Here is a 15,839-nt window from a genome sequence, read left to right as displayed (position 1 = left end):
ACAGTACTGGAAGTCCTAGCCTCAGCAATCAGGCAACAAAAAGAAATAAAAGACATTCAAATTGGCAAAGAAGAAGTCAAACTCTCCCTCTTTGCAGATGACATGATACTATACATAGAAAACCCAAAAGACTCCAGCCCAAGATTGCTAGAACTCATACAGCAATTCGGCAGTGTGGCAGGATACAAAATCAATGCCCAGAAATCAGTGGCATTTCAATAACTAACAATGAAACTGAAGAAAGAAAAATTACAGAGGTAATCCCATTTATAATTGCATCCAAAAGCATAAGATACCTAGGAATAAACCTAACCAAAGAGGTAAAGTTCTATACCCTAAAAACTACAGAACACTTCGAAAGAAATTGAGGAAGACTCAAAGAGATGGAAAAATATTCCATGCTTGTGGATTGGAAGAATTAATATTGTGAAAATGTCAATGCTACCCAGGGCAATTTACGCATTGAATGCAATCCCTATCAAAATACCATGGACTTTATTCAGAGAGTTGAAACAAATCATTTTAAGATTTGTGTGGAATCAGAAAAGACCCCGAATAGCCAGGGGAATATTGAAAAAGACAACCAGAGCTGGGGGCATCACAATGCCAGATTTCAGGTTGTACTACAAAGCTGTGATCATCAAGGCAGTGTGGTACTGGCACAAAAACAGACACATAGCTCAATGAAACAGAATAGAGAGGGATCCCTGGGTGGCACAGCGGGTTGGCGCCTGCCTTTGGCCCAGGGCACGATCCTGGAGACCCGGGATCGAATCCCACATCAGGATCCCGGTGCATGGAGCCTGCTTCTCCCTCTGCCTGTGTCTCTGCCTCTCTCTCTCTCTCTCTGTGACTATCATAAATAAATAAATAAATAAATAAATAAATAAATAAATAAATAAATAAATAAATTTAAAAAAAAAAAAAAGAAACAGAATAGAGAATCGAGAAATGGGCCCTCAACTCTATGGTCAACTAATATTCGACAAAGCAGCAAAGACTATCCACTGGAAAAAGGACAGCCTCTTCAATAAATGGTGCTGGGAAAACTGGACAGCCACGTGCAGAAGAATGAAACTAGACCATTCTCTTACACCAGACACAAAGATAAACTCAAAATGGATGAAAGATCTAAACGTGAGACTGGAATCCATCAAAATCCTAGAGGAGAACACAGGCAACACCCTTTTTGAACTTGGCCACAGCAACTCTTGCAGATACATCTATGAAGGCAAGGGAAACAAAAGCAAAAATGAACTACTGGGACTTAATCAAGATAAAAAGCTTCTGCACAGCAAAAGAAACAGTAAACAAAATTAAAAGACAACCTACAAAGTGGGAGAAGACATTTGCAAATGACATATCAGATAAAGGGCTAGTATCCAAGATCTATAAAGAACTTATTAAAGTCAACAGCAAAGAAACAAACAATCCAATCATGAAATGGGCAAAAGACATGAACAGAAATTTCACCAAGGAAGACATAGACATGGCCAACAAGCACATGAGAAAATGCTCCACATTACTTGCCATCAGAGAAATACAAATCAAAACCACAATGAGATACCACCTCACACCAGTGAAAATGGGGAAAATTAACAAGACAGAAACAACAAATGTTGGAGAGGATGTGGAGAAAGGGGAACCCTCTTGCACTGTTGGTGGGAATGTGAGCTGGTCCAGCCAATCTGGAAAACTGTGTGGAGGTTCCTCAAAGAGTTAAAAATAGACCTGCCCTACGACCCAGCAATTGCCCTGCTGGGGATTTACCCCAAAGATACAGATGCAGTGAAACAGCAGGACACCTGCCCCCCAATGTTTATAGCAGCAATGTCTACAATAGCCAAACTGTGGAAGGAGCCTCGGTGTCCATCGAAAGATGAGTGGATAAAGAAGATGTGGTCTATGTATACAACAGAATATTACTCAGCCATTAGAAACGAAAAATACCCACCATTTGCTTCAACGTGGATGGAACTGGAGGGTATTATGGTGAGTGAAGTGAGTCAATCGGAGAAGGACAAACATTATATGGTCTCATTCATTTGGGGAATATAAAAAATAGTGAAAGGGAATAAAGGGGAAAGGAGACAAAATGAGTGGGAAATATCAGTGAGGGTGACGGAACATGAGAGACACCTAAGTCTGGGAAATGAACAAGGGGTGGTGGAAAGGGAGGTGGGTGGGGGGTTGGGGTGACTGGGTGATGGGCACTGAGGGGGGCACTTGACAGGGTCTTATGCTATATGTTGACAAATTGAACTCCAATAAAAAAATAAATAAATAAAGTATGCATATACATAAAAAAAATATTGATCATTTGAAAGTGATAGAGTTTAAATTTTATCCCATCACTACCTTTCTATCTGGGGCAGCGCTAATTTGGCCACCACTTCTTAATATAACCCAGAGTCTCCATATCTTTTGACAAGGAGAAAAATATTTATTTTCTTCAATAACTGATATCACTAAGAATTGAAAGTGAAGTAGCTAAGTCTGCAGAAGGTATTCATGTGGAGAACAAGAAAAAAACACAGGGTGTTACTCTCGATTTTATGCCCTCCCTTTTGGGGTTCCCAGCAAACTACTGAACAGCAGTGTGCTGCATCAACCAAATACATGCATCCAACAAATGTTTAAGGAGGCAAGCACTATAGTGGAATCTTCATATGTAAAATGAATTATGTTAACTCCAATGCATTCACAATCTCTTAGCAGAGATAATACATATCAGATTTGGTGAGTATTATGCTAAACTGTGGTGAAGATGGTAAACTAAGTACGAAAGAAACACAAAGCTGGGGGGTGCCTGGATGGCTCAGGCAGTTAAGCATCTGCCTTTGGCTCAGGTCATGATCTCAAGATCCTGGGATTGAGCCCCACATCAGGCTCCCTGTTCAGCGGGGAGTCTCCTTCTCCCTCTCCCTCTGCCCCTTCTCCCAACTTGTGTGGTCTCTCTCCTCTCAAACAAATATTTTTTAAAATTTAAAAAAAGGAAACACAAAGTTGGGAAAAGGCAAAATTCTGACTAGAAGGATGGGACAGTGGGGAAAGAGGGAATCATGGAAGGCTGCACAGATTGCAAGATGCCAGAGCAGGGCATTACAGGATACACAGGGGTTTACTAATGGAAAGACGCAGTTCAGTTAATGTGAGTCAAAAAAATGAACAGATTGAACAAAAGCAAGAAGATATGAAAATATACAATGTGTTTAGGAAGGCAAGAATAATACACTAAGGGCTGAAGCAAGATAGAGGGCAGTGGACACAGAAGAAGCTCAAAGAGTTAACACGGAGCCATAAAGAAAGGGGCTTTAGATTATATGGCAAGAAGCTGAATTTCATTCTGAAAACAACAAGGAGACATTGATGGTTTTTTAATAAAGTGAGGATGACAAGATCAGATCAATAACTCAGGAAGACAAATGTGGTGATGGTGTGAAAGATGGATTATTGGGGAATGGAAACAAAATGATCAGGTACAAAATGACTACAAAAGGGAATCTTTGAAATCATTAGATCTATTGATTATAAACCCTGATCCCCCTCTCACCTAAGTAACAATGCACCAGGGGGATAGGGGAAGGAGGGGGCAGGGGGGAAGGGGGAAAGGGAGGAAGGGCGGAAGGAAGGAAGGAAGGCCCCTGAATAAGTTCTAAAATAATCTATAATTCTGTTTTCCCAATTTTTCCCAATTAGTTTTCCCAATTTTTCTAGAGAAGTTTTATCACATACATCTTTGTTGTAATCAGCATCCCTGATTTTGAAATTTTATATCAATGGCACTAAAATTACTTTCATGCTATTATCTCATGGCATGTAGTGAGGGGGGGGGGGAACCTGTTAAACATCGAATTTGACCCAATAAAGTAATTGCCATAGGGTTTTTTTATCCTTACCATTACAAGTTCTTCCTGTAATTCACTGCAACTTTTTTCATTATACTGGAGTCTCTTTGAAAGGTCTATAATTACTTTCTTCTGTTCCTCGATCTCTTCATTTAGTTTCTTGTTTTTGGAGAAATACTCTCTTTCTAATCTGAAAAGTTAAAGCATCAGAGTAGATTTTTCAAATATGGTTTTATCAAGTCCTATTATACAGCTTTAACATAACTGGCAGGTGTATTATCTACCATGTTTTTGTGGCTTTTAAATGCCACCTCTCATTTTTTCAAACAAAAAGAATTACATATTCTTTAATGAAAGACTCTGCTCCTTTCATTAGCAGATATTTTACTATGCCCAAGGTTATAAACAAAATCGATTTGGTAGTGTTGATTTGGTCTCACCATTATTTCTGATGAGCTGTGGTGGGTGGACTCACCCACCACAGTTCAATTAACTCAGAAATTGCCTCAAGACAGAAAACAGTTCTATCAAACAATTTTCAAATTAAAGTATAATATTAAAAATGGAACAAATGTTTTATTCCTCAATGTCCACGCAAGTGGAACTAATGTGATAGAAAATGGAAAATCCAAAAGAATCATCAAAAATCATTCATGTTCACTGTGAAAACACATAAAATTCTTTTTTTTTTCAAGTTTTTATTTAATTTCCAATTAATTAACATACAGTGTAATATTAGTTTCAGGTATAGAATTTAGCAATTCATCACTTAAATACAACCCCCAGTGCTCATCACAAGGGCTCTACTTAATTCCCATCACCCATTTAGCCTATGCCCCCCCCCCTCCAGTAACCCTCAGTTTGCTCTCTAAATGTTAAGAGTCTTTTATGATTTGCCTCCCTTTTTCCCCCATGTTCATCTTTTTGTTTCTTAAATTCCACATATGAGTGAAATCATATGGTTTTTGTCTTTCTCTGACTTCTTTGGTTTAGCATAATAATCTCTAGTTCCATCCACATCATCGCAAATGTCAAGATTTCATTCTTTTTGATAGCTGAGTAATATTCCAGTGTGTGTGTGTGTGTGTGTGTGTGTGTGTGTGTGTGTGTGTGTACCCCACCTCTTCTTCATCTATTTATCAGTCAATGGTCATTTGGACTCTTTCTGTAATTTGGCTATTGTTGGTAATGCTGCTATAAACATCAGGTTGCACTGTACACTTTGGAATTTGTATTTTTGTATCCTTGGGTAAATACCAATAGTGCAATTACTGGATGGTAAGACAGTCTATTTTTTACTTTCTAAAGAACTCCATACTGTTCTCCAGAGTGGCTCCAGAGTTTGCATTACCACCAACAGTCTAAGAGAGTTCCCCTTTCTCTGAATCCTCGCCAACATCTGTTGTTTCCTGTGCTATTCATTTTAGCGACTCTGATAGGTGTGAGATGATATCCCATTGGAATTCTGATTTGTATTTCCCTGGTGATGAGTGATGTTGAGCATCTTTTCATGTGCCTATTGGCCATCTGAATACATGTTGTATTCATGTCTACTGCCCATTTTTTAATTGGATTGTTTTTTGGGTGATGAATTTTATGTTCTTTATAGATTTTGGATACTAACCCTTTATCAGATATGTCATTTCAAGTATCTTCTCCCATTCCAAAAGTTGCCTTTTAGCTTTGTTGATTGTTTCCTTCACTATACAGAAGCTTTTTATCTCAACAAAATCCCAATAGTTTACTTTTGCTTTTGTTTCCCTTGCTTTAGGAGACATATCTAGTAAGAAGTTGCTATAGATTGGGGCACCTGTGTGGCGCAGTTGTTTGAGCATCTGACTCTTGGTTCCAGCTCAGGTCATGATCTCAGGGCATGGGAAAGCAAGCACCTCATTGGGCTCCGTGCTCAGTGCAGAGTCTGCTTGAGATTCTCTCTCCCTCTCCCTTTGCCTCTCCCATTCATGCTCTCCTTCTCTCTCTCTAAAGTAAATAAATCTTTTTAAAAAACAGAAGTTGTTACATATTGCATATGTCTTCCTCTAGGATTTTGACGGTTTCCTGTCTCACATTTAAGTCTTTCATCCATTTTGAATTTATTTTTTTTGCATGGTGTAAGAAAGTGGTCCAGTTTCATTCTTTTGCATGTAGCTGTCTAGTTTTCCCAACACCATTTGTTGAAGAGACTGTCTTTCTTCCATTGGATATTCTTTCCTGCTTTGGTCAAGATTAGTTGACCATAGAGTTGTGGGTCCAGGAAAGATTAGTTGACCATAGAGTTGTGGGTCCATTCCTGGGTTTTCTATTCTTTTCCACTGATCTATGTGTCTGTTTCTGTGCCAGTACCATACTGACTTGATCCCTACAGCTTTGTCATATAACTTTCAAGTTCAGAATTGGGAAGCTTCCAGTTCTGCTTTTATTTTTCAAGGTCTTTTTCTTTTGTGATTCCATACAAATTTTAGGATTGTTTGTTCTACCTCTGTGAAAGATGCTGGGGGTATTTTGATAGGGATTGCATTAAATGTATAGATTGATTTGGGTAGGATAGACATTTTAACAATATTTGTTCTTTCAATCCATTCCCCAGAATGTTTTTCCATTTCTCTGTGTCATCTTTGATTTCCGTCATAAGTGTTTTATAGTTTTCAGAGTTTGTTAGGTTTATTCCTAAGTATCTTATGACTTTTGGTGTAATTGTATACAGGATCCATTTTTCAATTTTTCTTTCTGCTGCTTCATTATTGGTGTATAGAAATGCAAAGGATGGATCCCTGGGTGGCGCAGCGGTTTGGCGCCTGCCTTTGGCCCAGGGCGCGATCCTGGAGACCCAGGATCGAGTCCCACGTCGGGCTCCCGGTGCATGGAGCCTGCTTCTCCCTCTGCCTGTGTCTCTGCCTCTCTCTCTCTCTCTGTGACTATCATAAATAAATAAATAAATCTTTAAAAAAAAAAAAAAAAAAGAAATGCAAAGGATTTCTGTACATTGATTTTGTATCCTAAGACTTCACTGAATTCATGTATCAGTTCTAGCAATTTTTTGGTGGAATTTTCTACATAGAGCATCACGTCATCTGCAGTGAATGTTTGCCTTTCTTCCTTGCCAATTTGGATGCCTTTTATTTCTTTTTGTTGTCTGGTTGAAGCTAGGACTTCCAGTACTACATTAAATAACAGTGATGAGAATGTAAAACCCTATCTTGTTCCTGACCATACAGGAAAAGCTCTCAGTTATTCACCACTGAGGATAATATTAACTGTGGGTTTTTCATATACGGTCTTTATTATGTTGAGGTATATTCCCTCTAACCCTACTTTGTTGAGGGCTTCTATCAAGAATGATGTTGTCCTTTGTTAAATACTTTTTCTGCATATATTGAGAGGATCATATAATTCTTATGCTTTCTTTTATTAATGTGGTGTATCGTGTTGATTGATTTGCAAATATTGAACCACCCTTACAACCCAGGAATAAATCCCACTTGATCGTGGTAAGTGATTCGTTCATGTACTGTTAGATTCAATTTGCTAGTATTTTGTTGAGAATTTTTACATCCATGTTCATCAGGGATATTGGCCTGTAGTTCTCTTTTTTAGTGGTGTCTCTAGTTTTGGAATCAAGGTAATGCTGACTTCATAGAATGAGTTTGGAAGTTTTTCTTTGGAGTTTTTGGAATAGTTTGAGAAGAATAGGTATTAAGCCTTCTTTGATATTTGGTAGAATTCCCCTGTGAAGCCATCTGGCCCTGGACTTTTGTTTGTTGAAAGATTTTTTATTACTGGTTCAATTTCTCTGCTGGTTATCATTCTGTTCAATTTTTCTATTTCCTCCAGTTTCAATCTTGGTAGTTTATATGTTTCTAGGAATTTAACCATTTCTTCCAAACTGTCCAATCTGTTGACATAATTTTTTATAATATTCTCTTATAACTGTATTTCTGTGGTGTTAGTTGTTCTTTCTCCTCTCATTTGTGATTTTATTTATTTGGGTCCTTTCTCTTTTCTTTTGGATAAGTCTGGCTAGGGGTTTATCAATTTTATTAATTTTTTCAAAGAACAAGATCCTGGTTTCATTGATATGTTCTACTGGGGTTTGTTTATTTCTATATCATTTATTTCTGCCTTCATCCTTATTATTTCCCTTATTCTGCTGGCCTTAGGCTTCGTTTGTTGTTCTTTTTCAAGCTCCTTTAAGTGTAAGGTTAGGTTGCTTACTTGAGATTCTTCCTACTTCCTGAGGTAGGCCTGTATTGCTATATTCTTCCCTCTTAAGACCACTTTTGCTGCATCCCACAGGCTTTGGACCATTGTGTTTTCGTTTTCACTTGCTTCCATGTATTTTTATTTCTTCTTTAGTTTCCTGGTTGATTCATTCATTATTTAGTAGGATATTCTTTAACCTCCATATATTTGTGGTCTTTCCAGATTTTTTTCTTGTGGATCACCTAAAGTTCCATAGCGCTGTGGTAGGTAAATATACATGGTATGACCTCAATCCCTTTGTACCTATTGAGGCATGATTTGTGGCCCAATATGTGATCTATTCTGGAGAATGTTACATGTGCACTTGAAAAGAATGTATACTCTGCTGCTTTAGGTTGATATGTTCTGAATATATCTGTTAAGTCCATCTGGTCCAGTATGTCATTCAAAGCCATTGTAACCTTGTTGATTTTCTATTTAGATGATCTGTCCATTGATGTGAATACGGTGTTTAGTATCCTACTATTACTGTATTATTATCAATGGGTTCCTTTATGTTTGTTATTGTTTTATATATTTGGGTGCTCCAAATATATATATAACATAAATATTTACAATTGTTAGATCTTCTTGTTGGATGGACCCCTTAATTATGATGTAATGCCCTTCTTCATCTTTTGTTACAGCCTTTGGTTTAAAGTCTAGTTTGTCCAGGGACACTTGGATGGCATAAGTGGTTGAATGTATGACTCATGGTTTCAGCTCAGGTCTTGGTTTCAGCTCAGGTCATGATCTCAGGGTCTTGGGATCAAGCACCACATCAGACTTTGAGGTCAGCATGGAGTCTGCTTGAGATTTTCTCTCCCTCTCCCTCTGCCCCTCCCACTCATACTCTCATTCTAAAATAAATAAATTCTTTAAATGTTTAATTAAAGTAAATAAATAAAATCTAGTTTGTCTGACAGAAGTATGGCTACTCTGGCCTTTTGATGAGCTTTTGCATGGTAAATATTTCTTGATCCTTTCACTTCCAATCTGCAGGTGTCTTTAGGTCTAAAATGAGTCTCTTGGGGCACCTGGCCGACTCAATTGGTAGAGCCTGCAACTCTTGATCTCAGAGCTATAAGCCTAAGTCCTATGTTAGTGTAAAAATTACCTAAAAATATTTTTAAAATTAAAAAAATAAAATATAAAATGAGTCTCTTGTAAGCGACATATAGATGGGTCATAGGTTTTGTTCTGTTTTGTTTTGTTTTTTTCATTTTTTTCATTCTATGTCTTTTGATTAGAGCACTTAGTCCACTTACATTCAGAGTAATTATTGATAGATATGAATTTAGTGCCATTTTATTACTTGTTTTGTCATAATTTCTGGAAATTTTCTCTGTTTCTTTCTAGTCTTTGTTGATTTTGGTCTTTCTTTCCCACTCAGAATCCCCTTTAATATTTCTTTCAGGGCTGGTTCAGTAGTCATGAATTCTTTAGTTTTTGTTTGTCTGGGAAACTCTTTATCTTTCCTTCTATTCTGAATGACAGCCTTGCTGGAAAGAGTATTCTTGACTGCAGATTTTTCCCATTCAGCATGTTGAATATATCATGCCACCTTCTTCTGCCCTGCCAAGTTTCTTTGGAAAGATCTGCTGCTAACTTTATTGGTCTTCCCTTGTATGTTAGGGGCTTTTGTTTTGATGCTCTTAGGATTTTTTCTTTATCTCTATATTTTGCATATTTAACTACACTATGTCTTGGTGTTGGCCTACTTTTGTTGATTTTGATGGGAGTTCTTGGTGCTTCCTGGATTTGGATATCAGTTTGTTTCCCCATATTAGGGTAGTTTTCAGCCACAATTCCCTTAAACAAACCTTCTGCTCCCTTTTCTCTCTTTTTGTAGGACTTCTATGATATGAATATCATTACACTTCATGGAGTCACTGAATTCCCTAAGTCTACTTTCATGATCCAAGATTTTTCTTTCCCTCTTTTGTTCAGTTTCATTATTTTCCATAATTCTATCTTCTGTATCACTTATTCCTTCCTCTGTTTCTTCCATCCTTGAGGTCATTACATCCAGTTGGCTTTGAATCTTGGTTTTGCATTTGTTATTTCAGCCTGATTTGTCTTTAACTCCTCTTTTATCTCTGCAATAAGGGTCTCCATGAAGCCTTCTATGATTTTCTCAAGCCCAGCTACTATCCTTAGGATTGTTTCTTCAAATTCAGGATCAGGCATATTACTTATATCTGTTTCAATTAGATCCCTGGCCATGACCTTATCTTGTTTCTTCTTTTGGGATGAATTCTTCTTCCTTGGCATTTTGTTTAGGTCACTGTCTTCTATGTGCTAGGAAAGCCTGTTATATTTCCTACTCCTGACAATAATGGCTTTATTAAGAAATAATAGTGGGGAGTGTTTGAACCCTGGCCAGAATATGGCTGAGTTTTAACTAGCCATATCTGGTCTGCTTGTTAAAAGACCTGATGCTACTTCCACTAGAACTGAAGCTCTGCAGAACTCTATGGTCAGTAGACATGGTGCATGCAAGAGTTTGTGCTGGTCTTCTGGGGGAGAAGCCCACTGAACTGTTTCTTTGGCACACTTGCTGAGAAACGCAGTACCAGTGGAGTGCAGGGGGGCAGGGCTTAGTGTAAACAGATGAGGCAACCAGTGTTGGTGCTGTGCTGTTTACTGAGTTTATGCTGAGGGGTCAAGGAGGGAAATGGTGCCACCAGCATCTTTGTCCCTGGAGGGGAGAATTCCTGCTTGCTGCTGTCTGGGAAGCCCTTCCAGAAAACTGAACAATTTCCCCTCATGAGTTCCAGGTGTTCTTTAGATCACTGCCTTCACAATGTCTGCGTCTAGGTTGCTTGCCCACCCAGAGCATTGCAGTATATTATGGACTCTATCACTGCCAGGCTAGTTGAATTTTAAAATTCCAAACTTTAAGGACCTGGTGTAGAAGAAACTTGCACTGGTCTTCTGGGGGAGGGTCTTGCTGTAATGAGACTAATGCAGGTTTGATCCAGAAGAGCAGTCACACCAGAGCAGAGAACACACACTAAAGAGCCAATGTCCAGGTTAGCTGCTCTCAGCAAGTGTGTCTCTGCACCTGTGCTGAGGGGCAGAGAGAGAAATGGCACCGCCAGCTCTTTCATCTCTGGAGAGGCAATGCCACCTCTTTCAGATGTGCTCCAAGAAGGCGGAACCATTTCTCCCCATGCGTATCAGAAGATCCTCAGATCACACCACCTGCCCCCAAGTTACCTGCCTGCTTTCCAAAGGAGCACTGCAGTGCCTTCGGGGCTCCACCCCAGCCACACTATGGACTGCTAAAACTCCAGTCGTTGAGCCCCACTGGTTGCCAAAACTCACAAAAATCAGCCCCTCTCATTTTCCCAATCAGGCAATGGCTTTGAGGAAATATTTTCCTTGTGCATTTCCCTTTGTGCTCTTCTCTATCTCACTTTTCTCCGTGACCAGAGCTCCCTCCCCTCCACAGCATCTGCAATCCATTTCTCCCCCAAACCACATCTCTACACTTCCTACCTTCCACGAAATGGCCTCTTCTCTCTCTCTAGTTGTGCAGTTTCTTCTGTCAGTCCTCAGATCGATTTCTTGGGTATTCGGAATGATTTGACATTTATCTAGCTGTGTTCAAGGGACCAGGAAAACCTAAAGTCCTCCTCCACCATCTTAGCTCCCCACTTCACAGGAAATTCTTTTCAAAGGATTTGCCTTCCTATTTAAATTTTGCTCGGGCTGGGATTAAACTGTATTTACATTCTTGTATGGACATCTGATGAAAGGCAGCTTAGAAGCATTTCAGTTTAAAATTTGTTATAGATAATTCACCAAATAAATAATTTAATTCAAATTAAAGGGCTGCCACTATTTTTAGTCTGAGATCTTCCTGATAAACATAGTAGATCTGTTTCCTATGATTTTGAAGCTGTAATGCAGAAGACAGAGTGACTCAGTATAACCAAATCCACCACCACATTAAGGCTATAACCAAATAAAGAACTAATTCTTGAATGGTACATGATATTACTCTCAACAGTCAACATTCCTTTCTTTAGGATAGAACATAGACAATCTAATGCCAACTCTTTTGTATATTCTCCTTTGGATCAAGAATATTCCAAAGTAGAGTAACTAAAATTTTAAATAAAAATATATAGAAGGATTAAACACTACATTTATAAATATATATATGTACTATATATTATATACATATACATATACATGTGTTATATATATTATTTATATTTATATATATGTGTGTGTATCTCCCAGAAAGTAGAATTAAATAATAAAAATGGATTGAAGTAGAGAAAAGATAACAAATACATTCAGGAATCCCAATATATATAAATAATAGAAGTTCTAAGAGAGAAGGTAAAGAAAACAGAAGAGAAGAAATAAGCAAAGTAATAAATATAAAAGAATTTCCTAGAAATGAATTACTTGAGTCTTTAAAATTGAAGGAGCTAAATGAGTGCCCAACATGAATGAAAAAAACATCCATACAAGGCCCATAATTATGAAATTTCAGAACACTGGGAACATGGAAAAAATTCTATAGTGTCCATAGAGTATGAAAATATATATACATTATTACTTTATCATGTTATAATATCAGTAAACCACTTCTAGATATTCCCCCATGTTTCCAGACTTGATGACCACCATGTACAAGTTTCCAGTGGAAAACATGGACCACATAAAAAAGATCAGGAATTAAAGGACTTTGGATTTCTTGACACTAGAACTTAATGAATATCCAACTGAATTAGGAAAAAGGGTAAAGACCAAATAAAGATATTTTCAGAATGCAAATTTCAAGATTTTTTCTCTGATGCAGAATTTCTCAAGAAGCTACCCTACAAAGGGAGTAAATCACACAGGGAGGAATGCACAAGACCAGCAAATAAGAGATCCAGTATAGAAGAGAAGCAGAGGGTATCCCAAGGAAGATGGTAACAGGAAGTCCTAGGGATGACAGTGGCAGGGAGCCTAAAAAACAATTTATCCAGAATGGAGAAAGAGGAGAGAAGAGTCCAGGATGGATGTCTTCTACAAGAAACTTAAAACGATAGAATTGCTGAGGTGTAGGAACATAATGAGAGAGTTTCAGTTCTGTTTAAGAGTTTAAAAATAATTCAGTGATTGTGCATATAAACTAATCCAATTTAAAATGAGGCAATTACTGGGGTGCCTAGGTGGCTCAGTCACTTAAGTGTCTCTCTGGATTTTGGCTCAGACCATGACCTCAGGGTTGTGAGATTGAGGCCCATGTAAGGCTCTGCACTGGGTGTGGAGCCTGCTTAAGATTTTCTCTCTCTCCCTCTCCCTCTGCCCCTCTTTCCCTCCGTTTCTCTCCCTCTCTAAAAATAAATAAATAAATAAATAAATAAATAAATAAATAAATAAATAAATAATAAAATGAGACAGTTATTAACTATTCACTCATTTAATAATTCAGCAAATCTTTATTTACCAGCTCTTATGTGCCAGACACTATTCCAGGCATTGGGAGATAGCAATGAACAAAACAAAGTTCCTGTCCACATAAGAGGAAACATAATAAACAACAAAGAATATAGTAAAATATGCTATGAAGAAAAATAAAGATGAGATACCAAGAAAAAAAGCTATAGAAAAAAATACCCCCCAAAATAGAACCCCAAAGAAAGGATGGGGGAGGGGAGGAATAAGTGTGTGCTATGTGGGAGAAGGTTACAATAGAGGCAATAAATAAGTGGGGACCAACAGATAATATCTAATGGTGGAAACTGAAAACATGGCAGGATATGCATGTTATTCAGAAACAGGAAGTTAAACATCAGAAGAAACAGCAATAAGAATTAAAAGTAGTTGCCTTGAGGGAGTAGAAACAGGTAGTAGAGAGCAAGGGCCATGCAACTATTGACCTTGCAGTACTATTTTACTTTTTAGACTATGTACAAGCTAATCTGATAAAAGTCAAAATAGTAATTAAAAATTATCACTCAGCAAATATAAAATTAAATGCTTCTGTTATGTGGTGCTGGGTTCAAGTTCAAACTGGGTCCCCTGAAATGGAGGGACATTCCTCACTGTCATCAAGGACAACCCAGGAAGTCATCCTAAGCTCCTAGGCTCCTGGCAAAGCCCCACCAACAGTTATGAGTCGGGCAAGAGTGTAAGAAAGGTTAAAGGGAGCCTCGACTCTTTGAACTCCAATGGGGATGTGCCAGGACTTGCCAGGTGGAGGATTTAGGCAAGAAAGGAAAGGGAGAGGAAGGAACTCTGTAGTTAAGATGCCTTCTTTCCTACTGGATTTCCATTCTATTATTTTTCTAAAAGAGCTCAGCTAAGAACTTCACCATAGGCTGCTTTAAAATAATCGTCTTTGGTCTTTTATCCAGAATGTACACAATAATAATGCCAATAAATTATAATACTTTTGTTATTTTTACACTTTGGGTTGATTTTTTTTAAGATTTTATTTATTTATTTGAGAGAGAGAGAGACAGAGACAGAGAGCGACAGAGATAGCAAAAGAGAGCACTGGGCTGGGAGAAGAGTGATGAGCAGGCTCCCTGCTGAGTAGGGAGGCCAATATGCAGCTTGATTCCAGGACCTTGGGATCATGACCTGAGCCAAAGGCAAGACACCTAATAGACCAAGACACCCAGGCGCCTCTTGGATGATATATTTAGAAAAATAAGGAAGTTCCCAAATACTGAGTGTAATGAAATAGAGATTCAGTCCATTCAGGATCCTATCTTTGACTAGTATTTTTTATTTAATTTTAAACTAGATTTAAAGATACTATGATCTTCTTCCCCTATCACTGTCCAGCAATCAGTTACTACAGCTAATGAAGACCTGACTAAAGCTTGAAAACCTTTAGTTTCATACTGCAACTCTTAGATGCAAAAAAATTAACAACTAAGAAATTTTAACTACAGAAATACAGAACAGATATGTATTCTATCTAAAATTGTATATAATATATATTTGTTAAAATAGCCTGTTATCAAATTCTTAGCTGAGATCTTTAAAATATATATAGTATATACCTTATATATATTTTTATAAAATATAAATATATATATTCTACCTAAAATATATGTATACATATATATTCCATCTAAAATAATTTCATGCAGGAATGTTCACTGTTATGAAACTGTTGACCAAAATTATAAATCCAAACTAGACAGACACATAGCTTTTTTCTCCTGATCTAGATCCACCTGGAAAAAACAAGCTAAAGAACCTTAACCACTGGGCAGCCCGGGTGCTCAGCGGTTTAGCACCACCTTCAGCCCAGGGTGTGATCCTGAAGACCCTGGATAGAGTCCTGCGTCAGGCTCCCTACATGGAAGCCTGCTTCTCCCTCTGTCTGTGTCTCTCCCTCTCTCTCTCTGTGTGTCTCTCATGAATAAATAAATAAAATCTTTAAAAATGAAAAAAAAAAAAGAATCTTAACCACTGGCCAAGTTCAGGCAGCATTTTCTCTATAACATTGTTATCACCAGTTGCTGAGTTGGTTTTATCCAACCGGTAAAACACTGTCCTACCCCAAAACTCTCTGCTCTCAGAGTGCAAATTAAAGGTACCATTTAAAGACCTTAAATCTACCAAGTTTCTTTTGGAACACATTATCCAAAACTTAAGAGCTACTTTGAAAAATTAATGTTTGAGAATTTGTGACTCTAACATGTTCTAAAATATTTTTTAAAGAGTATTTTGGCTGAGTGAAGTAAGTCAGTCGGAGAAGGACAAACATTATATGTTCTCATT

The 15,839-nt window shown here is 37.8% G+C and overlaps 1 protein-coding gene across 12 annotated transcripts in view; it reads right to left on the bottom strand.

Annotated features, from left to right (window-relative positions):
* The window catches only part of CCDC171 (coiled-coil domain containing 171), a 322,836-nt gene that overhangs the window by 226,819 nt on the left and 80,178 nt on the right, over positions 1–15,839 (bottom strand). For all 12 annotated transcript variants that reach the window (XM_025431987.3, XM_025431986.3, XM_025431994.3 and 9 more), the window contains one exon: positions 3,900–4,038. In XM_025431987.3, the coding sequence (XP_025287772.3) occupies positions 3,900–4,038 (139 nt within the window). The remainder of the gene's footprint in view (positions 1–3,899; positions 4,039–15,839) is intronic.

This window comes from Canis lupus, chromosome 11, assembly GCF_003254725.2.
Source record: "Canis lupus dingo isolate Sandy chromosome 11, ASM325472v2, whole genome shotgun sequence".
Lineage (NCBI taxonomy): Eukaryota > Metazoa > Chordata > Mammalia > Carnivora > Canidae > Canis > Canis lupus.
Note: the sequence above shows the minus strand (reverse complement) of the source record. Positions and strands in the feature narration are given on the sequence as shown.